The sequence below is a fragment of the Musca domestica genome, unplaced genomic scaffold (assembly GCF_030504385.1).
Source record: "Musca domestica strain aabys unplaced genomic scaffold, Musca_domestica.polishedcontigs.V.1.1 4, whole genome shotgun sequence".
Classification (NCBI taxonomy): Eukaryota; Metazoa; Arthropoda; class Insecta; order Diptera; family Muscidae; genus Musca; species Musca domestica.
The window spans coordinates 10,387,788-10,414,575 of record NW_026712328.1 but is presented as its reverse complement, the minus strand read 5'-3'; the positions used below and the strand labels follow the sequence as shown (position 1 = coordinate 10,414,575).

General features: G+C 34.1%; 1 protein-coding gene across 5 annotated transcripts in view; it reads right to left on the bottom strand.

Moving 5' to 3' along the window:
• LOC101894068 (acetylcholine receptor subunit alpha-like) overlaps positions 1 to 26,788 on the bottom strand; it is a 331,275-nt gene that overhangs the window by 217,947 nt on the left and 86,540 nt on the right. For all 5 annotated transcript variants that reach the window (XM_059126854.1, XM_059126856.1, XM_059126853.1 and 2 more), the window contains one exon: positions 17,868 to 18,111. In XM_059126854.1, the coding sequence (XP_058982837.1) occupies positions 17,868 to 18,071 (204 nt within the window). In that variant the 5' untranslated portion in view covers positions 18,072 to 18,111. The remainder of the gene's footprint in view (positions 1 to 17,867; positions 18,112 to 26,788) is intronic.

Below are 26,788 nucleotides of genomic sequence, written 5' to 3'. Positions count from 1 at the left end.
TAATCACGCTAGAGTCAAACTATCTTTATTTGTTTGCTAAAATTTTGTACAGTTCAGTCTTTTGTCCGCAGGTAGGTCAAGTTCCAATCCACACAAGAAGTTTATTCTGAGTACTTTACTCTCTGGAAGAGAAAGAATTTTAGCCACATTTTTAAATGAAATTGTCTGAAAATAAACACGAGGAGTTCCTTTGGAGTACTTTACCCCCCTGGAAGAGAATTATCTATGTAAGTCTACTATATCGTATAGGCCACGGTATTCGGTATTCAGTATTTTGATGATTTTAGCCAAAATTTTCAATAAAATTGTCTGAAAATCCACATTATGATTACCTTCTGAGTACTTCATCCCCTGAAAGAATATTGTTTATATAGATCCACGATATCGTTAATCCCTAATATAACGGTACCTCCCTATATTCGGTATTTTGATGATTTTAGCTAATTTTTTCAATGGAATTGTCTAAAAATCCATACTAGAAGTTCTTTCTAAGCATCGTATCGTATTCTTTCCAAGCATACAACAATATATATACAATACAATATATATATACTAGCTGGCCCGGTCCGCGTTTCCGGCCCGTACTTTTAGTCTTTAATACGTATCTAACTTATGTAAGCGGCACAATTTTCATTGTAAGTAATGACTCCATGACTAAATAGAAATTCATTTTTGTGTTAAAAACCTTTGTGATAAAGAACATCTATAATAGCCCAATGTGAAAATTCAGCTCAATTTTAATTGTTGTAAAAACCTTAACATTTACCTTCAAATGATCTATAATTTCGAACTTGTACATCCAACGTTTAAAATCCCGTACTGCGTGGTATTTAGTTTTGTCCGCCTCCTACTTGAAGGTAGAATGTTGTCAGAATAGCCAAACAAATACTCTTTTGGGCATAAATTTTTTGTCAATTAAATTGTGCGGTGGAGATTCAATAAAGTCCAAATTTTTTATCGTAGTGTAATTCAATGACGATTAAAGAAATGTTCGGTGTCGGGTTACTTTCTAATTTGGTATTTTTTTCATGTTTCTGCCACAACTTCCGACTGAATGAGTCCCAGATTGACATTTCTGAGTTTATTTCATATAGACGTACATCCCAAATCTACGTTCCCAACCAATATTCTCTTGGGGGTTACAAATTCAATAGAATACCAAATTTTTTTTCTGACCACACATTGGTTGGGAAAGTGGACTTGGGGGTATACTAAAGTGGGGACTATACTTAAATAAATGCCTATGTGGATAATTATCTGTAAGATGGTTTTCTACCCCAGGGTTTTTTACCCCATGTAGCCTTAAGACTATGATGGGCCCTTTTCCGAAAAATAAAAATTTTATGAGAAGAGGTTTTCTCCCCCCCCCCCCCCCCCTAGAAACAAAGATGTCAAATAAGGGCCAAAAAAATGGAAAAAGTGGCCAAGACGTCGAAAATTAAATCATATGATGGCGATACTAAAACGTGATCATTTCTTGCAAGGATGTTTTTTTTAAATTATCAACATAAGGCAAAATTAGTACGAAAAATATGGTTAAAATGTAGAATATACTTGAAATCCGGTTATTCCGTTATCGGGGGTTATGATCCATATCATGACCTGCCAAAGCGATTAAAGGTATCTTGAATGTTTAGTTTTGCGTCCTTTATAGTCAGTATTTTACGGATTGCAGTCCCAATGTATTTTGCATTTTGAGTTCTCATTGGACGAATTATTGTCATATGAAAGAAGCAGGTCCACTTTTTGAAGTGATCCCCATAATGCTTTTTCGGTCATTTTTGTTTGTATAAATGTGTTTGCATCTTCCAGCTTAAAGCCCTGGAGTTGAAAGCTAGATGCCAATTTTATACATGATAGATCGCCATTTAACATCGTATCGTATTTCGTATTTCATTTTTAATATTATTCATTCAGAATTGAAAACAGTAAGAAATGTACACTTCAATATAGAAAAAAGAAGGAATTGAAAAAAAAAATAATCTTCAACTGGTTCGCTGATTTTTTTTACGGCAAATTTTTAAAGGTCCTTATGAAGTTTGTACTATTATTTTGAAATTCGATTCCATTGAAAAAGTTTCGATTTTTCCCGATTTTAGAATTTTCTTATCTTATTCTCTTCTGAAATTATATTATTCGTATTACCCAATAAATACATATAATCTATAAATAACAGATTTATCCGTTGTCGCTTTATACTACCCAAAAAAACTACACATCATAATTTCAAAAAAAAAAAAAAAACAGAAAAAAAACACTACAAATGTACATTCGAAAATAGTAAGTCAAAATGGAAAAAAATCATGCAAAATAAAACATTACTATTGTACATTTTAAAAGTCAAAATGAAAATGTTCAAAGAGGCAATTCCGAATTTGTCTAAATCGTTAAAATCAGACCGGCGGTCTTTATGTTATAAGAGTAGTAACTAACACAACATTCTTTTACATATAGAGAGATAGATTTAAAAGTAGGCGCGTTCCTAACCCCCTAAATAAGTACTTAGGGTTGGATGGAAAGCCAACAGCATCTCGTGTAATAATTCTCAAACCGATATCTTCACTATTTTAGCAAATATAAAGATTTTATATAAATCGTAATAGTGGACGTAAAAGGAGGCGTGGTCAATGTTTTTTTCTTAAAAAACCTAACTCGGGGTATGGCGAACGTTTGTAAAAAAAATTATGCAAATCGGTCCAGCCGTTTTCAACTGATTCCGTTACCAACAAACAACAATTGATTTTTATATATATAGACTAGCTGGCCCGGTCCGCGTTGTCGGCCCGTAGTTTTAGTCTTTAATGCAAATTTTGCATAGCAAAAAATTTCACAAATCTAGCTAATAAAGGTGAACAAATTTTAATATAAATATTGATTCGACTAAATAGAAATAAATAACTATGGAAGGCGGGCAAAATAATTTCTGAATAGTCAAAGTTAATTACGCTTTTACACCCATTACCATAGCACCTCAAATTGCGCATTAGAGTCCCCAAAGAGTCTATGTTCTTGTTTATAGTAAAATTCAATGACGATTAAGCAATACCCGCGTTGTTGTCCTACAAATGTTCATTAGAAAAAAGTATGTCAAAATGGAAAAAAATCATGCAAAATAAGACATTACTATTGTACATTTCAATAGTCAAAATGAAAATGTTAATATATCACATTTTTACGCGATTTTTTTTGGATATTATCCTTTTCGGAGAGAAGACAATTCCGAATTTGTATGAATCGTTAAAATTAGTCCAGCGGTTCTTAAGTTGTAAGCGTAGTAACTGACACAACTTTCTTTTATATAAGTTAACACACAATATGTTATAAATTCAAAAGATATTTGGCACATGTAAATACAGTTCACACGAAAATATTTCATCAACTCAAAGTTGCACATCCGGTAGTTAACCTGTTGAACCCAAGAGATACTTGGCGCGTGCAGACAGAATTACCACGAATTTCTTTCATTTCATTTCAAACACATTTTCGTTCTATATTAAAAGTGCAATATCTGACTTGAATTGCAAAAACGTTAACTGCAACGCTTTCGCAACGTTCAATGGAAATTTGATAAATTAAATAAAAGAAAATGAATTTAGTTTCGTAAGCAAAATAATGTAAGCATGTATTGGTATTACAGTAAATCAGGTTCAATGGAAATTTAATAAATTAAATAAATGAAAATGAATTTAGTATCGTAAGCAAAATAATGTAAACTTGTATTGGTATTAAAATAAGTCTCTTCCAAATAATAAACAGATAACAAAATCACTCTGTCAGTGAACTTCGTGAATAAACGTCAAGTCGCGGTTTTCGACAAACCAAAATTAAACCTTTGTTTTAATTTAGACAGTGTCCGTGGTACTTTTGACAAGTATCTCGTTTTTTTTGAGACCTTAACTCAGAAAGGTCTAACTGGCGCCCGAGCAAAATTGGGTAATTAAGTCACCCATCGCGCTAATGTAAAGAAGGAGGCCCCCAAGTATCCTTACGGAAAAAAGGACGCGTTTGAACGCAAGCCGCTTTACTAGTGAAAAAAAAAGACTTACCTCGAAAATTGGGTAATTAAGTCACCCATCGCGCTAATGTAAAGAAGGAGGCCCCCAAGTATCCTTACGGAAAAGAGGACGCGTTTGAACGCAAGCCGCTTTACTAGTGAGAGAAAAAAAAAAGAGACTGACCTCGAAAATTAATTGAAATCATAACAAAACAAAAAAAAACTACTAAAGTGAACTCTAAAATACTCGATAATACGATACAAAAAGAAAAAAAAAAGAAAAAAAATGGAACAACAAAATCTATCTAATCATAACAAAATCTATCTAATCTAAAACAAAAGTGAAAGTGACTTCATCATCTGTAATCCAACCTATACAACGAGGACACCACATCAGGATACACTTACCAAGATAAGATGACTCTACTTTTTTTTCGTAAGCTACTAAGAAATTATAGATTATATTTTGACAATATATTCCAAATAATTTTAAGTCTAATTATACTGTGTAGCAACCTTTAGAAATTCCTTTTTGTAAAAAATATACTCCTTTGCGAGTTAGAACACAAAAATAAAAAAGATTAAAAACGAAATAAATTATTTCTGTCTCTGTGTAGAAATTTAAACCTAATAACTGAAAAAAATTATCTTTAAAATGGCTAATCCCAACAATTTGATACGTCCACCCATTTTAAATACCCCCGTTCAAAATCCTCCTATCCCTCCTAGTCCTCCTAACCAACCTGGTAGAAACGAACAAGGACAGATGACCCTAGCGGATCTTCGGACTGTTATCTTACAGGTAATTAACAGCCAGTTACCTGAGATGCTACAGGCGTCGTTAAATCCGAACGCCATTCAGGGAAACGCAGTAGATCAGGCTATCGATGTGGAACATTTAGGCAATTTAGGGGATTTAGATAAAATCCAGACGTTGTCAAATGCCTCAGGGAATTTTCGGGCAAAGCAGGAGAATTTAATTCCTGGAGGAAAAGTGTTGAGAGAATTTTAAAAATTTACGAAAATCTCAGGGGTACGCCAAATTACTACGGTATTTTAAATATCATCAGAAATAAAATAGTAGGTAATGCGGACATCGCGTTAGAATCGTATAACACGCCTTTAGATTGGACCGCAATTTCCAAATGCCTAACATTACACTACGCCGACAAAAGAGATGTGTCGACGTTAGAATATCAAATGACAGGACTAATTCAGGGCAATTCAACTGTGCAGGAATTCTATCAAAATGTGTATTCGCACTTGTCACTGATATTGAACAAATTAGGTGGTTTAGAGGCTGGAAATGAAGCTCTTAATTTACTGACACAGACTTATAGGGGCAAAGCCCTTGACACATTCATTAGAGGCCTCAATGGCGACTTACCTAGACTGCTGGGCATGAGAGAGCCAGCGGATCTACCTCAGGCCCTCCATTTGTGCCTGAAGTTGGAAAACCAAAAATTTCGCACTAATCATGCACAAAACTACAATAATCAACCAGCTAGGAAAGACTATCAACCACCATCAACTCCCAAATACAACTTACAAAGGAACAGACAACCCTTCCATCCAAGTATAGCCTACATTCCATACCAACAGAATCTTCCTACTATGAAACCTAACAACAAGATCGGTGATCAAAGCTCTAACTACCCAAGGCATCCACCACCACGTCCTACAGCACCCAAGCCAGCAGAACCAATGGATGTCGACCGAAGCATTCGATCACAACAAATAAATTACGCGAACAGACCACCTCAACAGCAATTCCTAGGTAAAAGACCTCCGAACCCACCTTCAAAGCAGAACATTAATCCTGCTAAGGCACAACGTACCTTCCACATAAACACGGAAATGACAGATACTTTGGAGCATGACAACGTAAATTACGAAAGTCATGATCAAGACCAGGAATTAACCGAATATTATGACCAGGAACTAGAGAATTTTTATTACGACACTTATCAAGCCGAGGAAGATGACAGAGCCGTTAATGAAGTAGGTGCAGAACTAAGTGACATTCATTTTTTAGAATGAACTCTTCGCTCCCATACTTTGAATGTCGAGCGAAGAGCGGAGAAATCCTTAGAATCCTCATTGACACCGGCTCTAGTAAAAATTACATCCAACCCAACTTAGTAAAAAAAATAATCCCTAACAAAACTCCATTTTTTGCGAAATCTGTGGCGGGTGATGTACAAATCACATCGCACACGTACTTAAACCTTTTCGGCTTGAGCGACAGACTTAAATTTTTCCTAATGCCTAGCCTAAAATCTTTTCATGGCATTCTAGGTAACGATAGTTTGAAGGCATTGGATGCGGTCATTCACACGAACAAGAATTATATGGTTGTCCGTCACCATACTATAATTCAACTTAAACAACACATAAGCCAAAGTGTAAATTCAATAAAGATACAGGATGATCACATGAAGGTCGCACAGAAGGAAATGATGAACTCGTTGGCAAAAAAATTCCCCAAGCTCTTCTTAGAACCGGAAGAAAAGTTAACTTATACTACCAAAGTAATTGGAAAAATCCGTACGTCAACTGATACCCCAGTTTACACCAAATTTTACCCTTACCCGGCTTCGTTAAGGCGTGAGGTTGAGACTCAGGTAGAAAAGTTATTGAACGATGGAATCATACGTCCGTCGAGATCGCCATACAATTCCCCCGTATGGATAGTCGACAAGAAACCGGAATCTCAAGGGAATAAGCAGTTTAGGATGGTGATAGATTATAGAAAATTAAATTCTGTCACAATTTCAGATAGATATCCTATCCCTGAAATATCAGACGTACTAGGGAAATTAGGGAATAGTAAATTCTTTTCAATCCTAGATCTTAAAAGTGGATTCCACCAAATTCCACTAAAGAACTCCGACATAGAAAAAACGGCATTCTCAATTAAAAACGGGAAATACGATTTCACCCGTTTGCCATTTGGATTGAAAAATGCGCCTTCGATATTTTAACGTGCACTGGACGACATTCTCCGCGACCACATAGGCAGGACATGCTACGTATATATCGACGACATAGTCATATTTAGCAAGTCTGAGGAGGATCACATTCGGGATATTCATGACATATTCAAAACGCTAGAAGAGGCTAATATGAAGGTCCAATTGGACAAATGCCATTTTTTCAAGCAGGAAGTAGAATTCCTCGGATTTATAATCTCCGAAGCTGGGATAAAAACAAATCCGAAAAAAGTTGAAACTATTGCAAGTTTCCCACAACCCAGAACTATCAAGGAACTCCGACCGTATTTAGGTCTTTCAGGCTACTATCGCCGGTTCATAAGGGATTATGCCAAGCTAGCAAAACCCTTAACATTACTCTTGAGAGGAGAAGAAGGTCGCATATCCAAGAAACAGTCGGCAAAAATTTGCGTAGAATTTAACGAGGACGCTGTAAAAGCATTTTCGAAATTAAAAAGGACGTGCTGCTATCCTACCCAAATTACGAAGAACACTTTGAGCTGACAACTGATGCGTCAAATTATGCTCTTGGAGCAGTTCTCTCGCAGGGAGGAAAGCCTGTTACCTTCATCTCAAGAACTCTGAATAAGGCCGAGGAACACTGCGCGGCAAATGAGAAAGAAATGCTCGCTATCATCTGGGCCCTCAATTGCCTACGAAATTACCTATACGGCGCAGCGAAGGTGAAGATATACACGGACCACCAGCCTCTCACCTATGCTCTTAGTAATAAGAACAATAACAGCAAGATAAAGCGCTGGAAGGCTATATTGGAAGAGTATGATTACGAACTCTTCTATAAACCAGGAAAATGTAACGTAGTGGCAGATGCCCTTTCTAGAGTGCCGGAAGTATCACAAATTAATTCAATGACTGAAATGACGCATAGTGACGACAGTTCATCACACAGGCTTATTTATAGCGTTGAAACACCCATAAACGCATTCAACAACCAAATAATTTTTAGTCCAAATTCAACCAATCCCTATAAATTCGAAATAGTATTCCCAACCATCCACAGGCACACACTTTCAGAAACAGATTACACCCCCGGACAGCTTGTTTCAACTCTAAAAAAATACCTTAATCCATCCGTAATAAATGGTATTAAAGCCCCCGAATCATTAATGGGAAAAATTCAGGAAATCTTTCCACACCATTTTGCAAACATTCGCATCAGATTTACAAACCTCCAAGTAGAGGATGTCAAAAATGATCACCAACAGGATGAAATAATTATCAGTACTCACAAAAGAGCCCACAGAAATGCTAAAGAGAATAAAATACAAATTCTTGAAAAATTTTATTTCCCGAGTATGAATAGCAAAATTAACAGAATCGTCAAACAATGTGCGGTATGTAAGGAAAATAAATACGATAGGCATCCATCGAAACCCGAATTGAAAGAAACGCCAATACCCTCACACCTTGGCGAAATTCTTCATATTGACATCTACAGAACTGAAAACCAACTTGTCCTCACAGCATTGGTATGCGCAGTGCAGGATTATTAAGTCAAGAGCCGTTGAAGACGTGAAAGAGTCCTTACGAAAACTTGTCTTTTTATTCGGCGTTCCAAAAATTATTGTTTTTGACAATGAAAAATCCTTTAATTCGGCTTCAATTACATTTATGTTACAGTACCAATTGGGAATAGAAATCTACAAAGCTCCACCATATGCGAGTACAGTAAACGGACAAGTCGAACGGTTTCATTCCACCCTAACGGAAATCATGCGCTGTCTTAAAACCGAACGCACATACCCTACCTTTCTAGAATTGCTAGACAGATCAGTTTATGAATATAACTATACCATACACAGCACAACGGGACAGAGACCACTTGAAGTATTTTTCGGACGAAGAGTTAGTACAAACTCCGAGATGTACGAAAAGGCAAGACAAGACAACATTCAAAGATTAAGAGACAAGCAGGCAACTGACCTTAGAATCCACAATGAGAAACAAGAACCAATCAGACAGTTCGACCCAGGAGACGTCATTTATGTAAGAATTCACAAGCGTTTAGGAGCAAACTATCACCCAAATTTAAGAAAGAAATTGTCAAGGAAAATGGTTCCACCACAATTATTACAGAATCAGGAAGAGTAGTCCATAAAAGCAACATAAAAACTGATTCCATTTTTATATTTCCCTTTGTTACAGAACCTTTTTAACTCTTTTCACCTTTTCGACAACCGAGCTACAAATTTTGAACTACACACTGTCACACCTCGTAACTATTTTTAGTGGACCTGCAAAAATACAGGACGGCACATTTAACATTATCCACATTATAGAAATGGACAGATACAAGAACTTCGTTGACGATGTACAGAAGGAAATCGTACAAACCATCCCTAAATCCAATCCCTTTTTCCCACTCCTAACACACGAAATATCCCAAATTCATGATATCCTAGAAGGCATAGAACCAATGGAACCACCCAGGAAAAAGAGATCCATCAATATATTAGGTACTGCCTGGAAGTACATCGCCGGATCACCAGATCACGATGACTTTGTAACAGTAAAAAATGCATTGGATCAAACTATCCTAAATAATAACCAACAAGTAGTTATAAATGACATCTTTACAGAAAGATTACAAAACCTTACCCAAATTACCAATCAAATAACCAAAGCAATTAAAGATAATAAAGATTTTGTAAACGAGGCTGCACTCAGCATGCAAATTAAGCTCAGATTCATAAAAGAAGAATTAACTAACATCAAATTCGCAATCCAATGGGGAAAACAAATATTATAAATTCATTTTTGTTAAATAAAAAGAAATAAAAATAGCACTGGAGAAAATAACAGATGACAATATTTTATTCACATCAATAGAAGAAGCCCTCAAGTTTGCAAACATTAAGGTCCTTTACAATCAAAGAAAAATTTTGTATATCATTGTAATCCCGCTTACTAGCAAAGAACAATTCGATAATGTTACAATTAAACCTGTAAAAAGAAATAATAGAATCATAAGTACCAAGTTTAATGAAATAATGAAAAATAACCATAAAATATTTGGCATTAAGAGTGAATGTGCAATAATAAATAATGTAAAAATCTGTAAAAGTGACAAATTGGTAAACATATCCAACGATACTTGCATCCCTCCGCTACTAAACGGAATGAATTCATCTTGCCCAATGGCACACGGCTACCATATACCCCAAATAGAAAATATCTCACCCGGTATCATTCTTCTTAACGATTTTATTGGAACAATAAACAATGATACGGTTAATGGAACATTTTTAATCAAATTCCACAACGCTACATTGCGAATAAACGACAAATATTACAGAAATTTAGAAGCTCCACTTTTGGAAGTTTCTCCACCAACAATTCAACAAACGCCGGTTGAAGATGAATTCATAAGCCTACTATCCTTGGAAATGTTAAACCACTTGCATATTAATAATACCAAGTCCATCCATGAACTCAAGTCAGACTCTGTTGTTACTAAATATACCACGTTCTCTTTATTCACCCTTTTTGCTATTTGTCTTGTTCTAATAAGGCTCTTTACAAAAAAAGAGAAAAAGTAATTATTCATACAATAGCTCCTACCCACGAGCCGAGGCCACAAAAAATAGACGATCTACCTTACTTCTAACGATTGGGGACAATCGTTTTTAAAGGGGGAGGAGTTAACACACAATATGTTATAAATTCAAAAGATATTTGGCACATGTAAATACAGTTCACACGAAAATATTTCATCAACTCAAAGTTGCACATCCGGTAGTTAACCTGTTAAACCCAAGAGATACTTGGCGCGTGCAGACAGAATTACCACGAATTTCTTTCATTTCATTTCAAACACATTTTCGTTCTATATTAAGTGCAATATCTGGCATGAATTGCAAAAACGTTAACTGCAACGCTTTCGCAACGTTCAATGGAAATTTGATAAATTAAATAAAAGAAAATGAATTTAGTTTCGTAGGCAAAATAATGTAAGCATGTATTGGTATTACAGTAAATCAGGTTCAATGGAAATTTAATAAATTAAGTAAATGAAAATGAATTCAGTATCGTAAGCAAAATAATGTAAACTTGTATTGGTATTAAAATAAGTCTCTTCCAAATAATAAACAGATAACGAAATCACTCTGTCAGTGAACTTCGTGAATAAACGTCAAGTCGCGGTTTTCGACAAACCAAAATTAAACCTTTGTTTTAATTTAGACAGTATCCGTGGTACTTTTGACAAGTATCTCGTTTTTTTTGAGACCTTAACTCAGAAAGGTCTAACTTATATATAGATAGATATAGATTAAAAAGTACTGACAACGACAGTTCCTCAGCCCCAAATAAATACTTAGAGGGGGATGTAAAGTCAACAGTATCTCGTGCAATAATTTTCAAACCGATATCTCCTCTATATTGGGAAACATAAGAATTTTAAATAAATCAAAACTGTGGGCGCAAAAGTGGGCGTGATCTATATTTTTTTCTTTAAAAACCAAACTCGGGGTAGGACGAAAGTTTTTTCAAAAAATTATGCAATTCGGTCCAGCCGTTTTCAACTTATTCCGTTACCAACAAACAACAATTGATATATACTTTTCGTACTTTTAGTCTTTAATACGTTTTTTTTAAAGCATAATAAATCACAGATCTGACTTATGTAGGCGGCACAATGGCTTGATTATGAGTAATGACTCCATGACTAAATTTAAATTAATATTCAGGGCAAAAATTATAATTACCGTCGGTTTTAGATATTTTGAATATCCTGATCTTATTTTTCAGCTATAGGCTTTAATGATAAAGAACATCTATAATAGCCCCATGTGAAAATTCAGCTCAATTTTTGATATTGTAAAAAGCATTCAAATGAGCTATAATTTGAAATTTGTATTTCCAACGTTTAAAATCCCGTACTGCTTGGTATTTAGTTTTGTTCACCTCAAACTTGAAGGTAGAATGTTGTCAGAATAGCCAAAAAAAAAAAAAATGCTCTTTTGGGCATAAATTTTTTGTCATTTAAATTGTGTGATGGAGATCCAATAAAGTCCACATTTTTCATCGTAGTGTAATTCAATGACGGTAAAAGAAATGTTTGGTCTCGTGTTACTTTCTAATTTCGTATTTTTTTCATGTTTCTGCCACAATTTCCGACTGAATAAGTCCCAGATTGACATTTCGGAGTTTATTTCATATAGACGGACATCCCAAATCTACGTTCCTAACCAATATTCTCTTGGGGGTTACAAATTCAATAGAATACCAAATTTTCTTTTGTGACCACACATTGGTTGGGAAAGTGGACTTGGGGGTATTCTAATGTGGGACTATACTTAAATAAATGCATATGTGGATGATTATCTGTAAGATGGTTTTCTACCTCAGGGTTTTTTACCCAATGTAGCCTCAAGACTAAGATGGGCCCTTTTCCGAAAAATAAATAAAAAACTAAATTATGAGAAGAAGTTTTCTTCCCCCTTAGAAACAAAAATGTCAAATAAGGGCCAAAAAGTGGCCAAGACCCCGAAAATACCTTAAATCATATGATGGTGATACTAAAACGTGATCATTTCTTGCAAGGATGGTTTTTTTATACCCTCCACCAAAAAAGGTATGGAGGTTATATTAAGTTCGTCATTCCGCTTGTAACTCATCGAAATAATCATTTTAGACCCAACAATGTATATATATTCTTGATCAGCGTAAAATTCTAAGACGATTTAGCCCTGTCCGTCCGTCTGTCCGTCTGTTGTAATCACGCTACAGTCTAAACGAATTAAGATAGGAAGCTAAAGTTTTGCACAGATCTCTCTTTTGTCTGCAGTCAGGTCAAGTTTGAAGATGGGCTATATCGGTCCCCGATATCGTATAGCCCCCATATAACGGTACCCCCCGATATTCGGTATTTTGATGATTTTACCCCACATTTTTCAACGGAATTGTCTGAAAATCCATACAAGGAGTTCCTTGTGGGTACTTTATATCTCGGCAGAGAAATGTCCATATAGGTCCACGATATCGTATAGCCCCCATGTAACGGTACCCCCCGATATTCGGTATTTTGATGATTTTACCCACATTTTTCAACGGAATTGTCTGAAAATCCACACAAGGAGTTCCTTGTGAGTACTTCACCCCCTGAGAGAGAATTGTCTATACAGGTCCACGATATCGTATATCCCCCATATAACGGTACCTCCCGATATTCGGTATTTTATGATTTGACCCACATTTTTAATCATTTTACCTCCTCAAAATGAAGTGTCTATATAGGTCCACGATATCGTATATCCCCCATATAACTGTAACCTCCGATATTCGGTATTTTGATGATGTTTGCCACGTTTTTCAATGGAATTGTCTTAAAATCAACACAAGTAGTTCCTTGTGAGTACTTCACCCCCTGAGAGAGAATTGTCTATACAGGTCCACGATATCGTATATCCCCCATATAACGGTACCTCCCGATATTCGGTATTTTATGATTTGACCCACATTTTTCATCGGAATTGTCTGAAAATGCACACAAAGAGTTCCTTGTGGGTACTTTATACCTCGGCAGAGAATTATCTATATAGATCCACGATATTGTATAGCCCTCATATAACGGTACCCCCGATATTCGGTATTTTGATGTTTTTGACCATATTTTTCAACGGGGTCACAAGGGGTTCTTTGTACACAAGGGGTTCTTTGTGAGCACTTTACCCACCGACAGAGAATTCTCTATATAGGTTAACGATAACGTATAGCTCCCATATAACGGTAAGCCGCGATATTCGGTATTTTGATGATTTTAGCCACATTTTCCAATCGTATTGTCTGAAAATTCACACACGGAGTTCCTTGTGAGTACTTTACACGCAGACATAGATTTGTCTTTATAGGTCCACAATATCGTATATCCCCCCATATATCGGCACCTTCCTATATTAGATATTTTAAAGATTTTAAAATAATTTTTATTGGATTTTATTTTTTTGAAAATTTTCTAATTCGTTCCAAATGGTGGAGGGTATTCAAAGTTCGGCCCGGCCGAACTTACTGCTTTTTTACTTGTTAAATTATCAACATAAGCTAAAATTAGTACGAAAAATATGGTTAAAATGTAGAATATACTTTAAATCGGGTTGTTCCATTATTGGGGGTTATGGCCCATATCATGACATGCCAAAGCGATTAAAGGTATCTTGAATGTTTGGAAATAATTTCTGGAAGGAATTCGCTCTACTATTTTGTGTCCTTTATAGTCGGTATTTTACGAATTGCAGTCCCAATGTATTTTGCATTTTGAGTTCTCATTGGACAAATTATTGTCATATGAAAGAAACAGGTCCACTTGTTGAAGTGAACCCCATAACGCTTTTTCGGTCATTTTTGTTTGTATAAATGTGTTCGCATCTTCCAGCTGAAGGTCCTGGAGTTGAAAGCTAGATGCCAATTTTATACATGAAAGATCTCCATTTAACATCGTATTACACACTTATTTAATTTTTAATATTATTCATTCAGAATTGAAAACAATAAGAAATGTACACTTCAATATAGAAAAAAGAAGGGATTGAAAAAAGAAAAATAATCTTCAACTGGCTCGACTGGTTTTTTTACGGCAAATTTTTAAAGGTCCTTATGAAGTTTGTTTGTAGAATGTACTATTATTTTGAAATTCGTTTTCATTGAAAAATTTTCGATTGTTCCCGATTTTAGAATTTTCTCTTCTGAAATGATATTCTTCGTATTACCCAAAAAATACATAAAATCTATAAATAATAGTTTTATCCGTTGTCGCTTTATACTACCCAAAAAAACTACACATCATATTAGAATTCCAAAAAAAAAAAACACTACAAATGTACATTCGAAAATAGTAAGTCAAAATGGAAAAAAATCATGCAAAATAAAACATTACTATTGTACATTTTAAAAGTCAAAATGAAAATGTTCAAAATTTTACATTTTTACGCGATTTTTTTGGATTTTATGCTTTTCTGCCAAGAGGCAATTCCGAATTTGTCTGAATCGTTAAAATCAGGCCGACGGTCTTTATGTTATAAGAGTAGTAACTAACACAACATTCTTTTACATATAGAGAGATAGATTTAAAAGTAGGCGCGTTCCTAACCCCCTAAATAAGTACTTAGGGTTGGATGGAAAGCCAACAGCATCTCGTGTAATAATTCTCAAACCGATATCTTCACTATTTTAGCAAATATAAAGATTTTATATAAATCGTAATAGTGGACGTAAAAGGAGGCGTGGTCAATGTTTTTTTCTTTAAAAACCTAACTTGGGGTATGACGAATGTTTGTACAAAAAATTATTCAAATCGGTGCACCCGTTCTCAACTGATTCCGTTACCAACGAACAACAGTTGATTTATATATATATATACTAGCTGGCCCGGTCCGCGTTTCCGGCCCGTACTTTTAGTCTTTAATGCGTATTTTTTAAAGCACAATAAATCACAGATCTGACTTATGTAAGCGGCACAATTTTCATTATAAGTAATGACTTCATTTTGATTATAAGTAATGACTCCATGACTAAATAGAAATTAGTTTTTGTTTTAAATAGCTTTATGATAAAGAACATCTATAATAGCCCAAAGTGAAAATTCAACACAATTTTTATTATTATAAAAAGCTTTACATTTTCATTCAAATTATCTATAATTTCGAATTTGTATTTCCAACGTTTAAAATCCCGTACTGCGTGGTATTTAGTTTTGTCCACCTCATACTTGAAGGCAGAATGTTGTCAGAATAGCCAAAAAATTACTCTTTTGCTCCGATTACCGTAAGATGGGCATAAATTTTTTGTCATTTAAATTGTGCGGTGGAGATCCAATAAAGTCCACATTTTTCATCGTAGTGTAATTCAATGTCGATTAAAGAAATGTTCGGTGTCGTGTTACTTTCTAATTTGGTATTTTTTTCATGTTTCTGCCACAACATCCGACTGAATGAGTCCCAGATTGACATTTCTGAGTTTATTGCATATAGACGTACATCCCAAATCTACGTTCCCAACCAATATTCTCTTGGGGGTTACAAATTCAATAGAATACCAAATTTTTTTTCTGACCACACATTGGTTGGGAAAGTGGACTTGGGGGTAAGACTAAAGTGGGGACTAACTTAAATAAATGCCTATGTGGATACTTATCTGTAAGATGGTTTTTCTACACCCAGGGGTTTTTTACCCATGTAGCCCTTACGACTAGGATGGGCCCTTTTCCGAAAAATAAAAATTTTATGAGAAGAGGTGTTCTCCCCCCCCCTTACCTTACAAGTTTGTACTAATTATGTTGCACTAAGTTTGTACTATTATTTTGAAATTCGATTCCATTGAAAAAGTTTCGATTTCTCCCGATTTTAGAATTTTCTTATCTTATTCTCTTCTGAAATTATATTATTCGTATTACCCAATAAATACATATAATCTATAAATAACAGTTTTATCCGTTGTCGCTTTATACTACCCAAAAAAACTACACATCATAATTTCCACAAAAAAAAAAAAAAAAAAAAAACAGAAAAAAAAACACTACAAATGTACATTCGAAAATAGTAAGTCAAAATGGAAAAAATTATGCAAAATAAAACATTACTATTGTACATTTTAAAAGTCAAAATGAAAATGTTCAAATTTCTCATTTTACGCGATTTTTTTGGATTTATTTTATTTTGTGCCAAGAGGCAATTCCGAATTTGTCTAAATCGTTAAAATCAGACCGGCGGTCTTTATGTTATAAGAGTAGTAACTAACACAACTTTCTTTTAAATATAGAGAGATAGATTTAAAAGTAGGCGCGTTCCTCGGCCCCTAAATAAATACTTACGGTTGGATGGAAAGCCAACAGCATCTCGTGTAATAATTCTCAAACCGATATCTTCACTATTTTAGCAAATATAAAGTTTTTAGATAAATCGTAATAGTGGGCGTAAAAGGAGGCGTGGTCAATATTTTTTTCTTTAAAAACATAACTCGGGGTATGACGAACGTTTGTACAAAAAACTATGCAAATCGGTCCAGCCGTTTTCAACTGATTCCATTACCAACAAAAAACAATTTATTTTGATATATATATATATATATATATGAAAATTTCCCAATAATACTACAACATTACCTGCCTATATATATAGATATATATATATATATATATATATATATATATATATATATATATATATATATATATATATATATATATATATATATATATATATATATATATATATATATATATGAAAATTTCCCAATAATACTACAACATTGCCTGAAAGTAACATGGGCTATATACATTTTTGAAATTCCACTTGGGAGTGGAGATATTTAGATTGTAGATTTTATATGCACATATCTATTGATAGATTACAGATACAGATTTGGATGTAGCTCCCATATATATATATATATATATATATATATATATATATATATATATATATATATATATATATATATATATATATATATATATATATATATATATATATATATATATATATATATATATCTTTCAGCCAATGTTGTAGTATTATTGGGAAATTTTCAGGAAAATCTGTTCAGCGTTTTTCGAGTCCATAAATTACAAACAAACATACAAACATTTTTGTCTTTCATTGATATAGATACCCAACAAAATTTAATGGAAGTGGCTCTATGTAAACAACTTCCATTTATGCTAAACAACAACAGATAGATATGTAGATGGGAAAAAATAAATTCAATTACACAAAAAACTTGAAGAATATATACTGATTTTGTTTACAGTACACCAAAAAATAGTAAGAAAGATAAACGAAGTGAAGGTTTTATTAAATATAAAAATATACCATAAATTAATGTAGAAAATTATATAGGAGACAAAGTACATAATATCGGCTTACCACATCTATTAGTTGAGACAATTTAAGTTTTATGCAAACTTTTAGAACATCCGTTGTGTTTACTACTGGCCTGACCAATTTATTGTAGTTGCTTAGAAGATCATCATAAAGACGTTTTGCATCTGGGTTACCTGCAACAGCACCATGCACCATTAAAGCCGACAGTAGCCAAGTTCTAATTTTTTCTCCAGTGATTGATTTCATAGTGCAGCCTTTAAATTTTCGCAGTGATGAAACAATGGACCTGTGCGTAAAATAGAAAGAATAGAATCAGCTGATTTAATTTACAATAATAGGAGAACAAATCAACATAGCAGCATCTAATCAACTTTCAAACATACGACCTAAGACCATTACACGAAGTATCTCTATATAGGGATTATATCAATAATACCCCTATACAAAGGTACCCCCATATTCGGTGTTTCTACGATTCAGTATTTATTCACCGGAATTGTTTCAAATTTCGTATTTGAAGTTCCTAATGGGTACTACAGCCTGTGACAGAAAATTGTCTATGCAGGCCCAGGTCTTCGTGTAGCTCCCTATATTCCGTATTTTGATGATTTTAGCGACATTATTCTCCGGAATTCTTTCAAACTTCGTATTTGAAGTTCCTAATGGGTACTACAGCCTGTGAGAAAATATTTTAATAGCCTATGATATTTGGGGGTTTTCTTTAATATTTTACATTAATTACTGAGTGTTTCTTTGGATATGTGAATAGTTCCGAAAAGGATATAAAGAATGTCCTCGTATTTTATAATGTCTTCAATTTAATGTAACCTTTTCCTGACTAAAGCCAAACTTCCATAAATTGACTTAGCAAAATGGACATATTTCAAAACAAAAAAAAATGAATAAATAAAAATAAAATATTCCCTCGCAGGCTATTGCAGCTAAAATGTTTACAGATTATAAAAGCCATGCGACATCACCTGACATTCCCAACTAAACCCTTTTTAAAACCAGTAAAGAAAGCCTTCAAGTCGGGCGGGGCCGACTTTATGATACCCTACACCACTTTGCTAATTAAGTAGAGCTCCACATAACAATTAAAAATTTTTATGGGAGAATTCAATCATACACGCTATGATTATAATTATAATTTAAAGTTCAAAGGACTAAATATGCCGAAGCATTTGTATCTTTTAAATTCGGAATTTTATTGCCCATTTGATGCACAATTAATTTGAAATCGGATAAAGATATATATGGGAGCTATATCCAAATCTGAACCGATCTCGATAAAATTTGGCAAAGATGTTTCTGAGCTGTATTTGATATATTTTCCTGAATATAGTTGTTACGGAGTGCATATTACGGTTGTGGGTAACAAATATAACAAATCGGATGAATAATATATATGGAAGCTATAGCTATATCTGAACCGATCTTCACCAAATTTGACATACTAGCTTCTAGACTTAATTCGGTCGTAAGTGCCAAATTCCATCCCATTTGGACAAATATTAGTGCACAAAAAAAGGTAAATCGGACGAAGTTATATATGGGAGCTATATCCAAATCTGAACCGATCTCGATAAAATTTAGCAAATGTATTTCTGAGCTGTATTTGATACATTTCCCCAAACATTGCATAGTGCATATTACGGCGGCGGTGGACAAAAATAAAAAATCGGATGAACAATATATATGGGAGCTATAGCTATATCTGAACCGATTTTGATCAAATTTGGCATACATATTTTCAGGCCCAATTTGGGTGTATATGCCAAATTCCATACAATTCGGACTGATATTACACGTTTGGTGCACAATAAAAGGCAAATCGGACGAAGATATATATGGGAGCTATATCTAAATTTTGACCGATTATCTCCAATTTCAATAGAGTTCATCCTTGGGCCAAACAAAAGATCTTTGCAAAATTTCATCTGGATCGGGCAATAAATGCGACCTGTACTTTGTTTACAAAAATACATGGACAGACGGACAGACGGACGGACAGACGGACGGACGGACAGACGGACGGACGGACATGCATAAATCGACTCAGAATGTGATTCTATGCAGATCATCAAAAGGAACTATGGGTCTATCTCGTTTCCTTCTGCCTGTTACAAACAAATGCACAAAGACATAATACCCTGACCACCTTGTGGTGTAGGGTATAATTACGCAAGTGAAAAAAGAGACGTATCTAATATACGCTAAAAATATAATATGGTGGGAGTATAAAAAGAATACAAATCCTTGGAGTGCATTTGGAGGAAAAAACTAATAAAATTATTGAAGAGCAAAAAAGCCCCAATATCCAAATAATTTGTTAAAATATTAGAGTGAAAATAGAAGGGGGAACATTAAAAAAATAAAATTTTCAAGTAAGTCATCCTATGTCAATTTTTATACATTACACCACAAGGTGGTCAGTGTATTATGTCTTTATGCATTTGTTTGTAACAGGCAAAAGGAAACGAGATAGACCCATAGTTCCTTTTGATGATCTGCATAGAATCACATTCTGAGTCGATTTATGCATACCCGTCCGTCCGTCCATGTAGTTTTGTAAACAAAGTACAGTTCGCATTTATTGTCCGATCCAGATGAAATTTTTTTCATTTATTTGGCCTAAGGACGAACCCTATTGAAATTGGAGATAATCGGTAAAAATTTGATATAGCTCCCATATACATATATCTTCGTCCGATTTGCCTTTTATTGTGCACCAAACGTGTAATATCAGTTCGAACAGTATGGAATCTTGCACGTACGATCAGATAGGACCTGAAAATAAGTATGCCAAATTTGATCGAAATCGGTTCAGATATAGCTATAGCTCCCATATATATTGTTCATCCGATTTGTTATTTTTGTCCTCCGCTGTCGTAATATGCACACTGTAACAACAATATTTGGGGAAATATATCAAATACAGCTCAGAAATACATTTACTAAATTTTATCGAGATCGGTTCAGATTTGGATATAGCTCCATTAAATAACTTCGTCCGATTTACCTTTGGTTGTGCACCAAACGTCTAATATTTGCGAAAAATAAATGAAATTTGGCACTTACGACCGAATTGAGTCTAGAAGCTAGTATGTCAAATTTGGTGAAGATTAGTTCAAATATAGCTATAGCTCCCATATATACTGTTCATCCGATTTGTCATATTTGTGACCCACAGCCGTAATATGCACTCCGTAACAACGATATTCAGGGAAATATATCAAATACAGCTCAGAAATATCTTTGCCAAATGTTATCGAGATCGGTTCCGATTTGCATATAGCTCCCATATATATTTTTATCCGATTTCAAATTAATTGTGCACCAAATGGGCAATACAAGTCCGAATTTAAAAGATCGTCATATTTAGGGTAGAGTATCATAAAGTCGGCCCCGCCCGACTTTAAGACTTTCTTTACTGGTTTTTTAATTACATCATGGAAAAATTATGATCGAATGTGACTCAAATAAATCACAACTCTAGAAATAGGGTATCACTTTTGGACGCTTCAAGCGCCGCCTCGGCTAACAGCAATGCTGATAACATCAATGAAGTGCTGGTAAAGGAACCTGCTACCATATCAGGGAGATTCGTCGTCTTCCTATTTGTGTAAAGGAACTGTGGGTGTTTTATGGAAACCCAGTACACTATGTGCGATGAGTTGAATCCTAGCAGATTTCACAATGGTAAAGGGATATTCTTTGTAACGTGCTATTCTCCAACATATCCGGCAGAAAATTAGGGGTGCGGCTATTCTGCACTCATATCATACAATATGATTGATAGCAACTGGTTTTTTATTAAAGAGTGTCTATCATTACATTACGCGTATAAGAGGGACATACGAACCCTTGTGCATCAGCTGTACCTTAATCAAAAAGGAATGAAAATTTATAAATTTTACACAAAAGTAAATCATCAATTTCCTTTATCATTAACAAGATTAAATCTAAGTCGTATTCGGAAGAGACGATGGGGACTTGGATATCTTCTTTCGGGGCCTCAGAGGAGACATTTCCAGGATTTTACTTATACAACGTCTAGAAACCTTATCCGAAGCATATTATGCATCTCCAAATCATAACCCGTCAATTAATAGAAAAGTATCTATACCAATTAATAACCTGTCAAGCAACACGTCCTATCAGGTAATAAATGGAACTCAAAAGCCACCAAAACACCATTGGTGTCCACAAGCTCACGGCAACCAACTATTGTATCTGACATCAAAGAGAGCGATGAACAAGAAGAAGTGATATTCAATGAACACAATGAGCTCATAGAAATAGTGTCGCAAACAGGTTTAAAATCATATCAAAATATTACTTCTCTGAAATGAACTCAAAAATAAAAAAGAATAGTCACAGATTGCAAAGTGTGCAAAGAAAACAAATATGATAGACATCCGAATAAAATAGAATTAGGAAAAAAATACCGCATTTCTCCGGCGATATTGTGCATATTGATATCTATCTAACGGAAAAGAAACATTTTCTGACCGCAATAGATAAATTCTGCAAACACGCGCAGGAGAAAATTCTTAATTCTAGAGCAACAGCTGACGTTAAAGAGCCACTGAGAGAAATTCTGTCATTTGGAATAGAGCAAACCTCACATTAAAATATTAACAAATCCCATCCCTTACATCCTATAATATCCTACAAAATAACCCAGATTCAGAACAGTGATAAATTTCACATGATCTGTATGGAATGGATTGTAGGAAATTCTGTCCATGTGACTTTGAAGTTAATCAACAAACATTAATAATGTATTAGAGATTAATAATAAACAAGTTGTCATTAAAAATTATACATAGAAAAAATTAACAATATTTCCCAAACAACTAACATAATATTGACAACTATAAGAAACAATGATTTAGATAGTAAGCATATTCTATTCAGGTTAAAATACAAGCTTGATGTTATCATAGAACAGCTAATAAACATTCAATAAGCCATAGAAGATTCAATTTCATTTGTAAATTTAGATGAATCAATGGTGTTGAGAACTCACCAAAATGCTTTTGTATGCTTGTAAACAATATAATGAACTGTCACTGGAATAATTCTAACAGCTGTCGGACGAGTGGCTTAGAAATGACAGCAGTCTGAAGTTGGTTGCAGTTTTTTCATCTTATTATTTGTACTATAAAATATTCATTTATATATCTACTTATTTACCTTCGTATTTTGAAATCATTATAGGTATACACATATTTATGTAGAGCTTGAAAGTTTGGTATTGTATTTTGTATTAAATCTATGATAGGTATTGAAATGGGACTATATTGGTTTGCGTTTAAATTTTCGGTATTTTGTTTGGGCCTATAGAAAAAATGGTGGTGAGAACTCTCTGATGTAAAATTTGATACCAGCAATAAATCAATAATTTTTAAAGTCAGTACACCTATAACAAGTAGCGAATCATTTAATAAACCTATTATAAAAACGAAAAGTTAACAACCTATTAATCAAAATCTAATGTAGAGAACTTTTAAAATGTCAAAACTCAATTTTTGGTATACAAAAATTTTGTAAAACAATAGATCAATTAACCATTTGTAATCATAACTATAAAAAATGATTTATGTTTATTTAATATCATGAATAGCAAACCTTCGAAATGCACGATGGAGAAGAAATGATATTCCCACAGTAGAGGAAATACTACCGGGACTAATATTTCTAAATCAATTCAACAATATTATTTATCTTAACAATGAACCTCAAAACCTCACTGAATCATTTATTGTTCAAATTAGTAATGCCTCAATAAGAATATCAAATAAATTATATCAATAATTTGAGATATCAAATGCTAAGCCTGTACAACCTATTTTTCAACCCAGATTATCAAGGTCAACAAAATAGAGAAACTTGTAAATATGGAAACGATTAATGAACTAAATCTTAGCAACACCAAAGCAATAGAGCTTTGGGACCTAAAAGATAAATTGGGCTCTGCATTAAACATCAGTTGCAATCATTATCATTATTGTAATCCCAATCAAAAAAAATAATAAATATATAAGTATCCACCTATACATTTGGAGGATTATAATGGGTACTACAATCTATGGCGAAAAATTTCGTACACTGGTCCACGTTTTCGTACAGCCCCCATATGAAGGTACTTCCCGTTACTCGTTTTTTATGATTTTTGCGACATTTTTCACTGGAATTGTATATAATTTCGTATTTAAAGTTCGTAATGGGTACTACAGCCTATTACAAAAAATTTCGTAAGCAGGTCAAAGTCTTCGTATGGTCCCCATATAACGGTTTTCAATTATGTGGTAATTTTCAATTTTTTTTTTTTTTGAAAATTTTCAAGTTCCTTCCAAATGGTGGAGAGTATTAAAAGCTCAGCCCGGACGAACTTAGCTTCTTTTCTAGCTTTCACTCGAAGGTCCTTGTAAAAAAGTCCTTGGAGTAAATATAGTGACAAAAACTTGAAGCGACTTTAGTGATCAAATAAAAGTTTTTCAAATTTAACAAGAAATATTAAGTTCGTCCGGGTCGAACTTTTAATATCCCCACCATTGAGTATTCAAAACATTTTTATATAAAAGTATCAAGATAGAGGGTATAAAAAGCAGCTTAGTTCGCAGTTTAAGCGCCGCCTCAACTAACAGCAATGCTGATACCATCAATGAAGTGCTGGTAAAGGCACCTGCTACCATATCAGGGAGATTCGTCGTCTTCATGATTGTGTAAAGGAACTGCGGGTGTTTGATGAAAACCCAGTACACTATGTGTCATGAGTTCATTCAGTTTAATCCTAGCACATTTCTCAGTTCTCTTTACCGTGCTATCCTATATCATACAATATATTCGATAGCAACTGGTTTAATATTAAAGAGTGTATGTCATTACATTACGCGTATAAAAGGGACATACGAACCTTTGAGCATCAGCTGCACCGTCTTAATCAAAAAGGAATGGAAATTAATGAATTTTACACAAAAGTAAATCATCAATTTTCCATTATCATTAACAAGATAAAAACTGAGTCGTTTTCGGAAGAGACGGTGCGGGTTGTCGTAGATATTTACTGAAATAGGGCATTGGAGGTCTTCATTCGGGGCCTCAGAGGAGACATTTCCAGGAGTTTACTTATACAACGTCCAGAAACCTTACCCGAAGCCCATTCTGCATGTCTGCAAATTCAAAACGTAGAATTGAGGAATTCTCCAAATCGTAACCAGTCAATTAATAAAAAAGTATCTGTACCAATTAATAACCTGTCAAGCAACCTATCAGGTAAAAAATGAGTCTCAAATGCCATTAGCGTCAACAAAATTCAACTGTTCCAACGCTATCCACACCAAAGAAACCAAAATTCTTCATCCTTCGATCTAAACCTAAATATGAACTATATGAATAGACCAAATCATTTTAAAAGAAGTACAAGGTCTGAAAAATATCCGCGCTAGCAGCAGAAGCTTTATCACACCCTTTCAGAAAAGAGAGAGAGAAACAAGATTTACTTGACGTACAAGATCAAGAACTCTCAAATCTGCGGATTTTCGGAATCCGTCCATCTAGCGTACTATATATAGAATATGTCTTTTTGGGTGGTCGGGTAATAGAAATAAATAATAATTACATTAAAGAGGGGGTAGTTGAAGGGTGTGTCCCGGTGAAAAGGATATTTAATGTAGCATCTGTTGGCGGCTATGTATCAATTAAAGACAAATTACAACCAAAAATATTTAACTGCATTGGGAATACAACGAGGATTGCATTTTTTAATAAATTTAACAAAATAATTAGAAATCGGTTAAAATTTGGATATAGTTCCCATATATATTCTCGGCTGATTTCACATATTTTATGCACCAAACACGGATGTACCTTCAATTTCAATGAAATATTGAAGGTGTGACGGAATTTGGTGTAAATGTAAATTTTGTCAAATTATATTGAAATCGTTTCAGATTGGAATATGATTTTATTAAGAAGCATTGACCCACAACGCCTTTGCAATGGTATAAGGCTAACAGCAAACAATTAAAATAGCTGTATGCTCTCCACCATTTGGAACGAATTTTGCACTTTTCAAAAAACTAAAATCCGTTGAAAATTGTGTTAAAATCTTAAAAATACCGAATGTATACGAAGGCGTGGACCTGCAAAGACAATCTTCTGCCATAGACTGTAGTATGCAGACGTAGTAGACGAACTTCAAATACCATATTTGAACCGATTCCGGCGAATAATGTCTCTAAAATCATCAACGTACCGAATATGGGGAGGTACCGTTATATGGGGGCTGTACCAAAACGTGAACCTTTATGGTGCATTTTCAATACCAAAAGTCCTGCAGACATAATATACATTTGAGTACAATTTTATCAACCTACTTTATTTCGTTCGGAAGCTAGAGTGATTTCCACAGACGCTAAAGCGACATAGAATTTTATGCTGATCAAGAATATATATACTTTGTTTGGGCTACAATGTATATTTCGAGATATTAGAAACGGAATGACAAACTTAATATACCCTCCATACTATGGTGGAGAGTATAAAAACTACACAAAAATTTAATTGAGGGAATGATTATTACTGGAAAGTATGTTGCTACCTCGAATTCTCTAATTTCAACAAAAATGCCTTTCAATTCAAAAGATTGCAGTTTCCGGCACGCTTGGCATTTGCTATGAAATTAATAAATCCGAAGGACAATCCCTTCGTGTATGCGGACTTAATTTAGCATGTTCCTGCTTTTCTCATGGTCAGCTGTTCCTGGCATGTTCACGCGTTATAATAATATATATTTTTTAAAATTTTTTTGAATTTGTTTTATTTATATTTTTTACCTACAAATATTTATATATAAAATTTTGAATGCATATAAAAGCGAAAGGAGAAGCGAAGCGCGCCGGGTTCATCTAGTTCTCTATAAAAAACAAGTCACATTTAAAATGAAACTAACA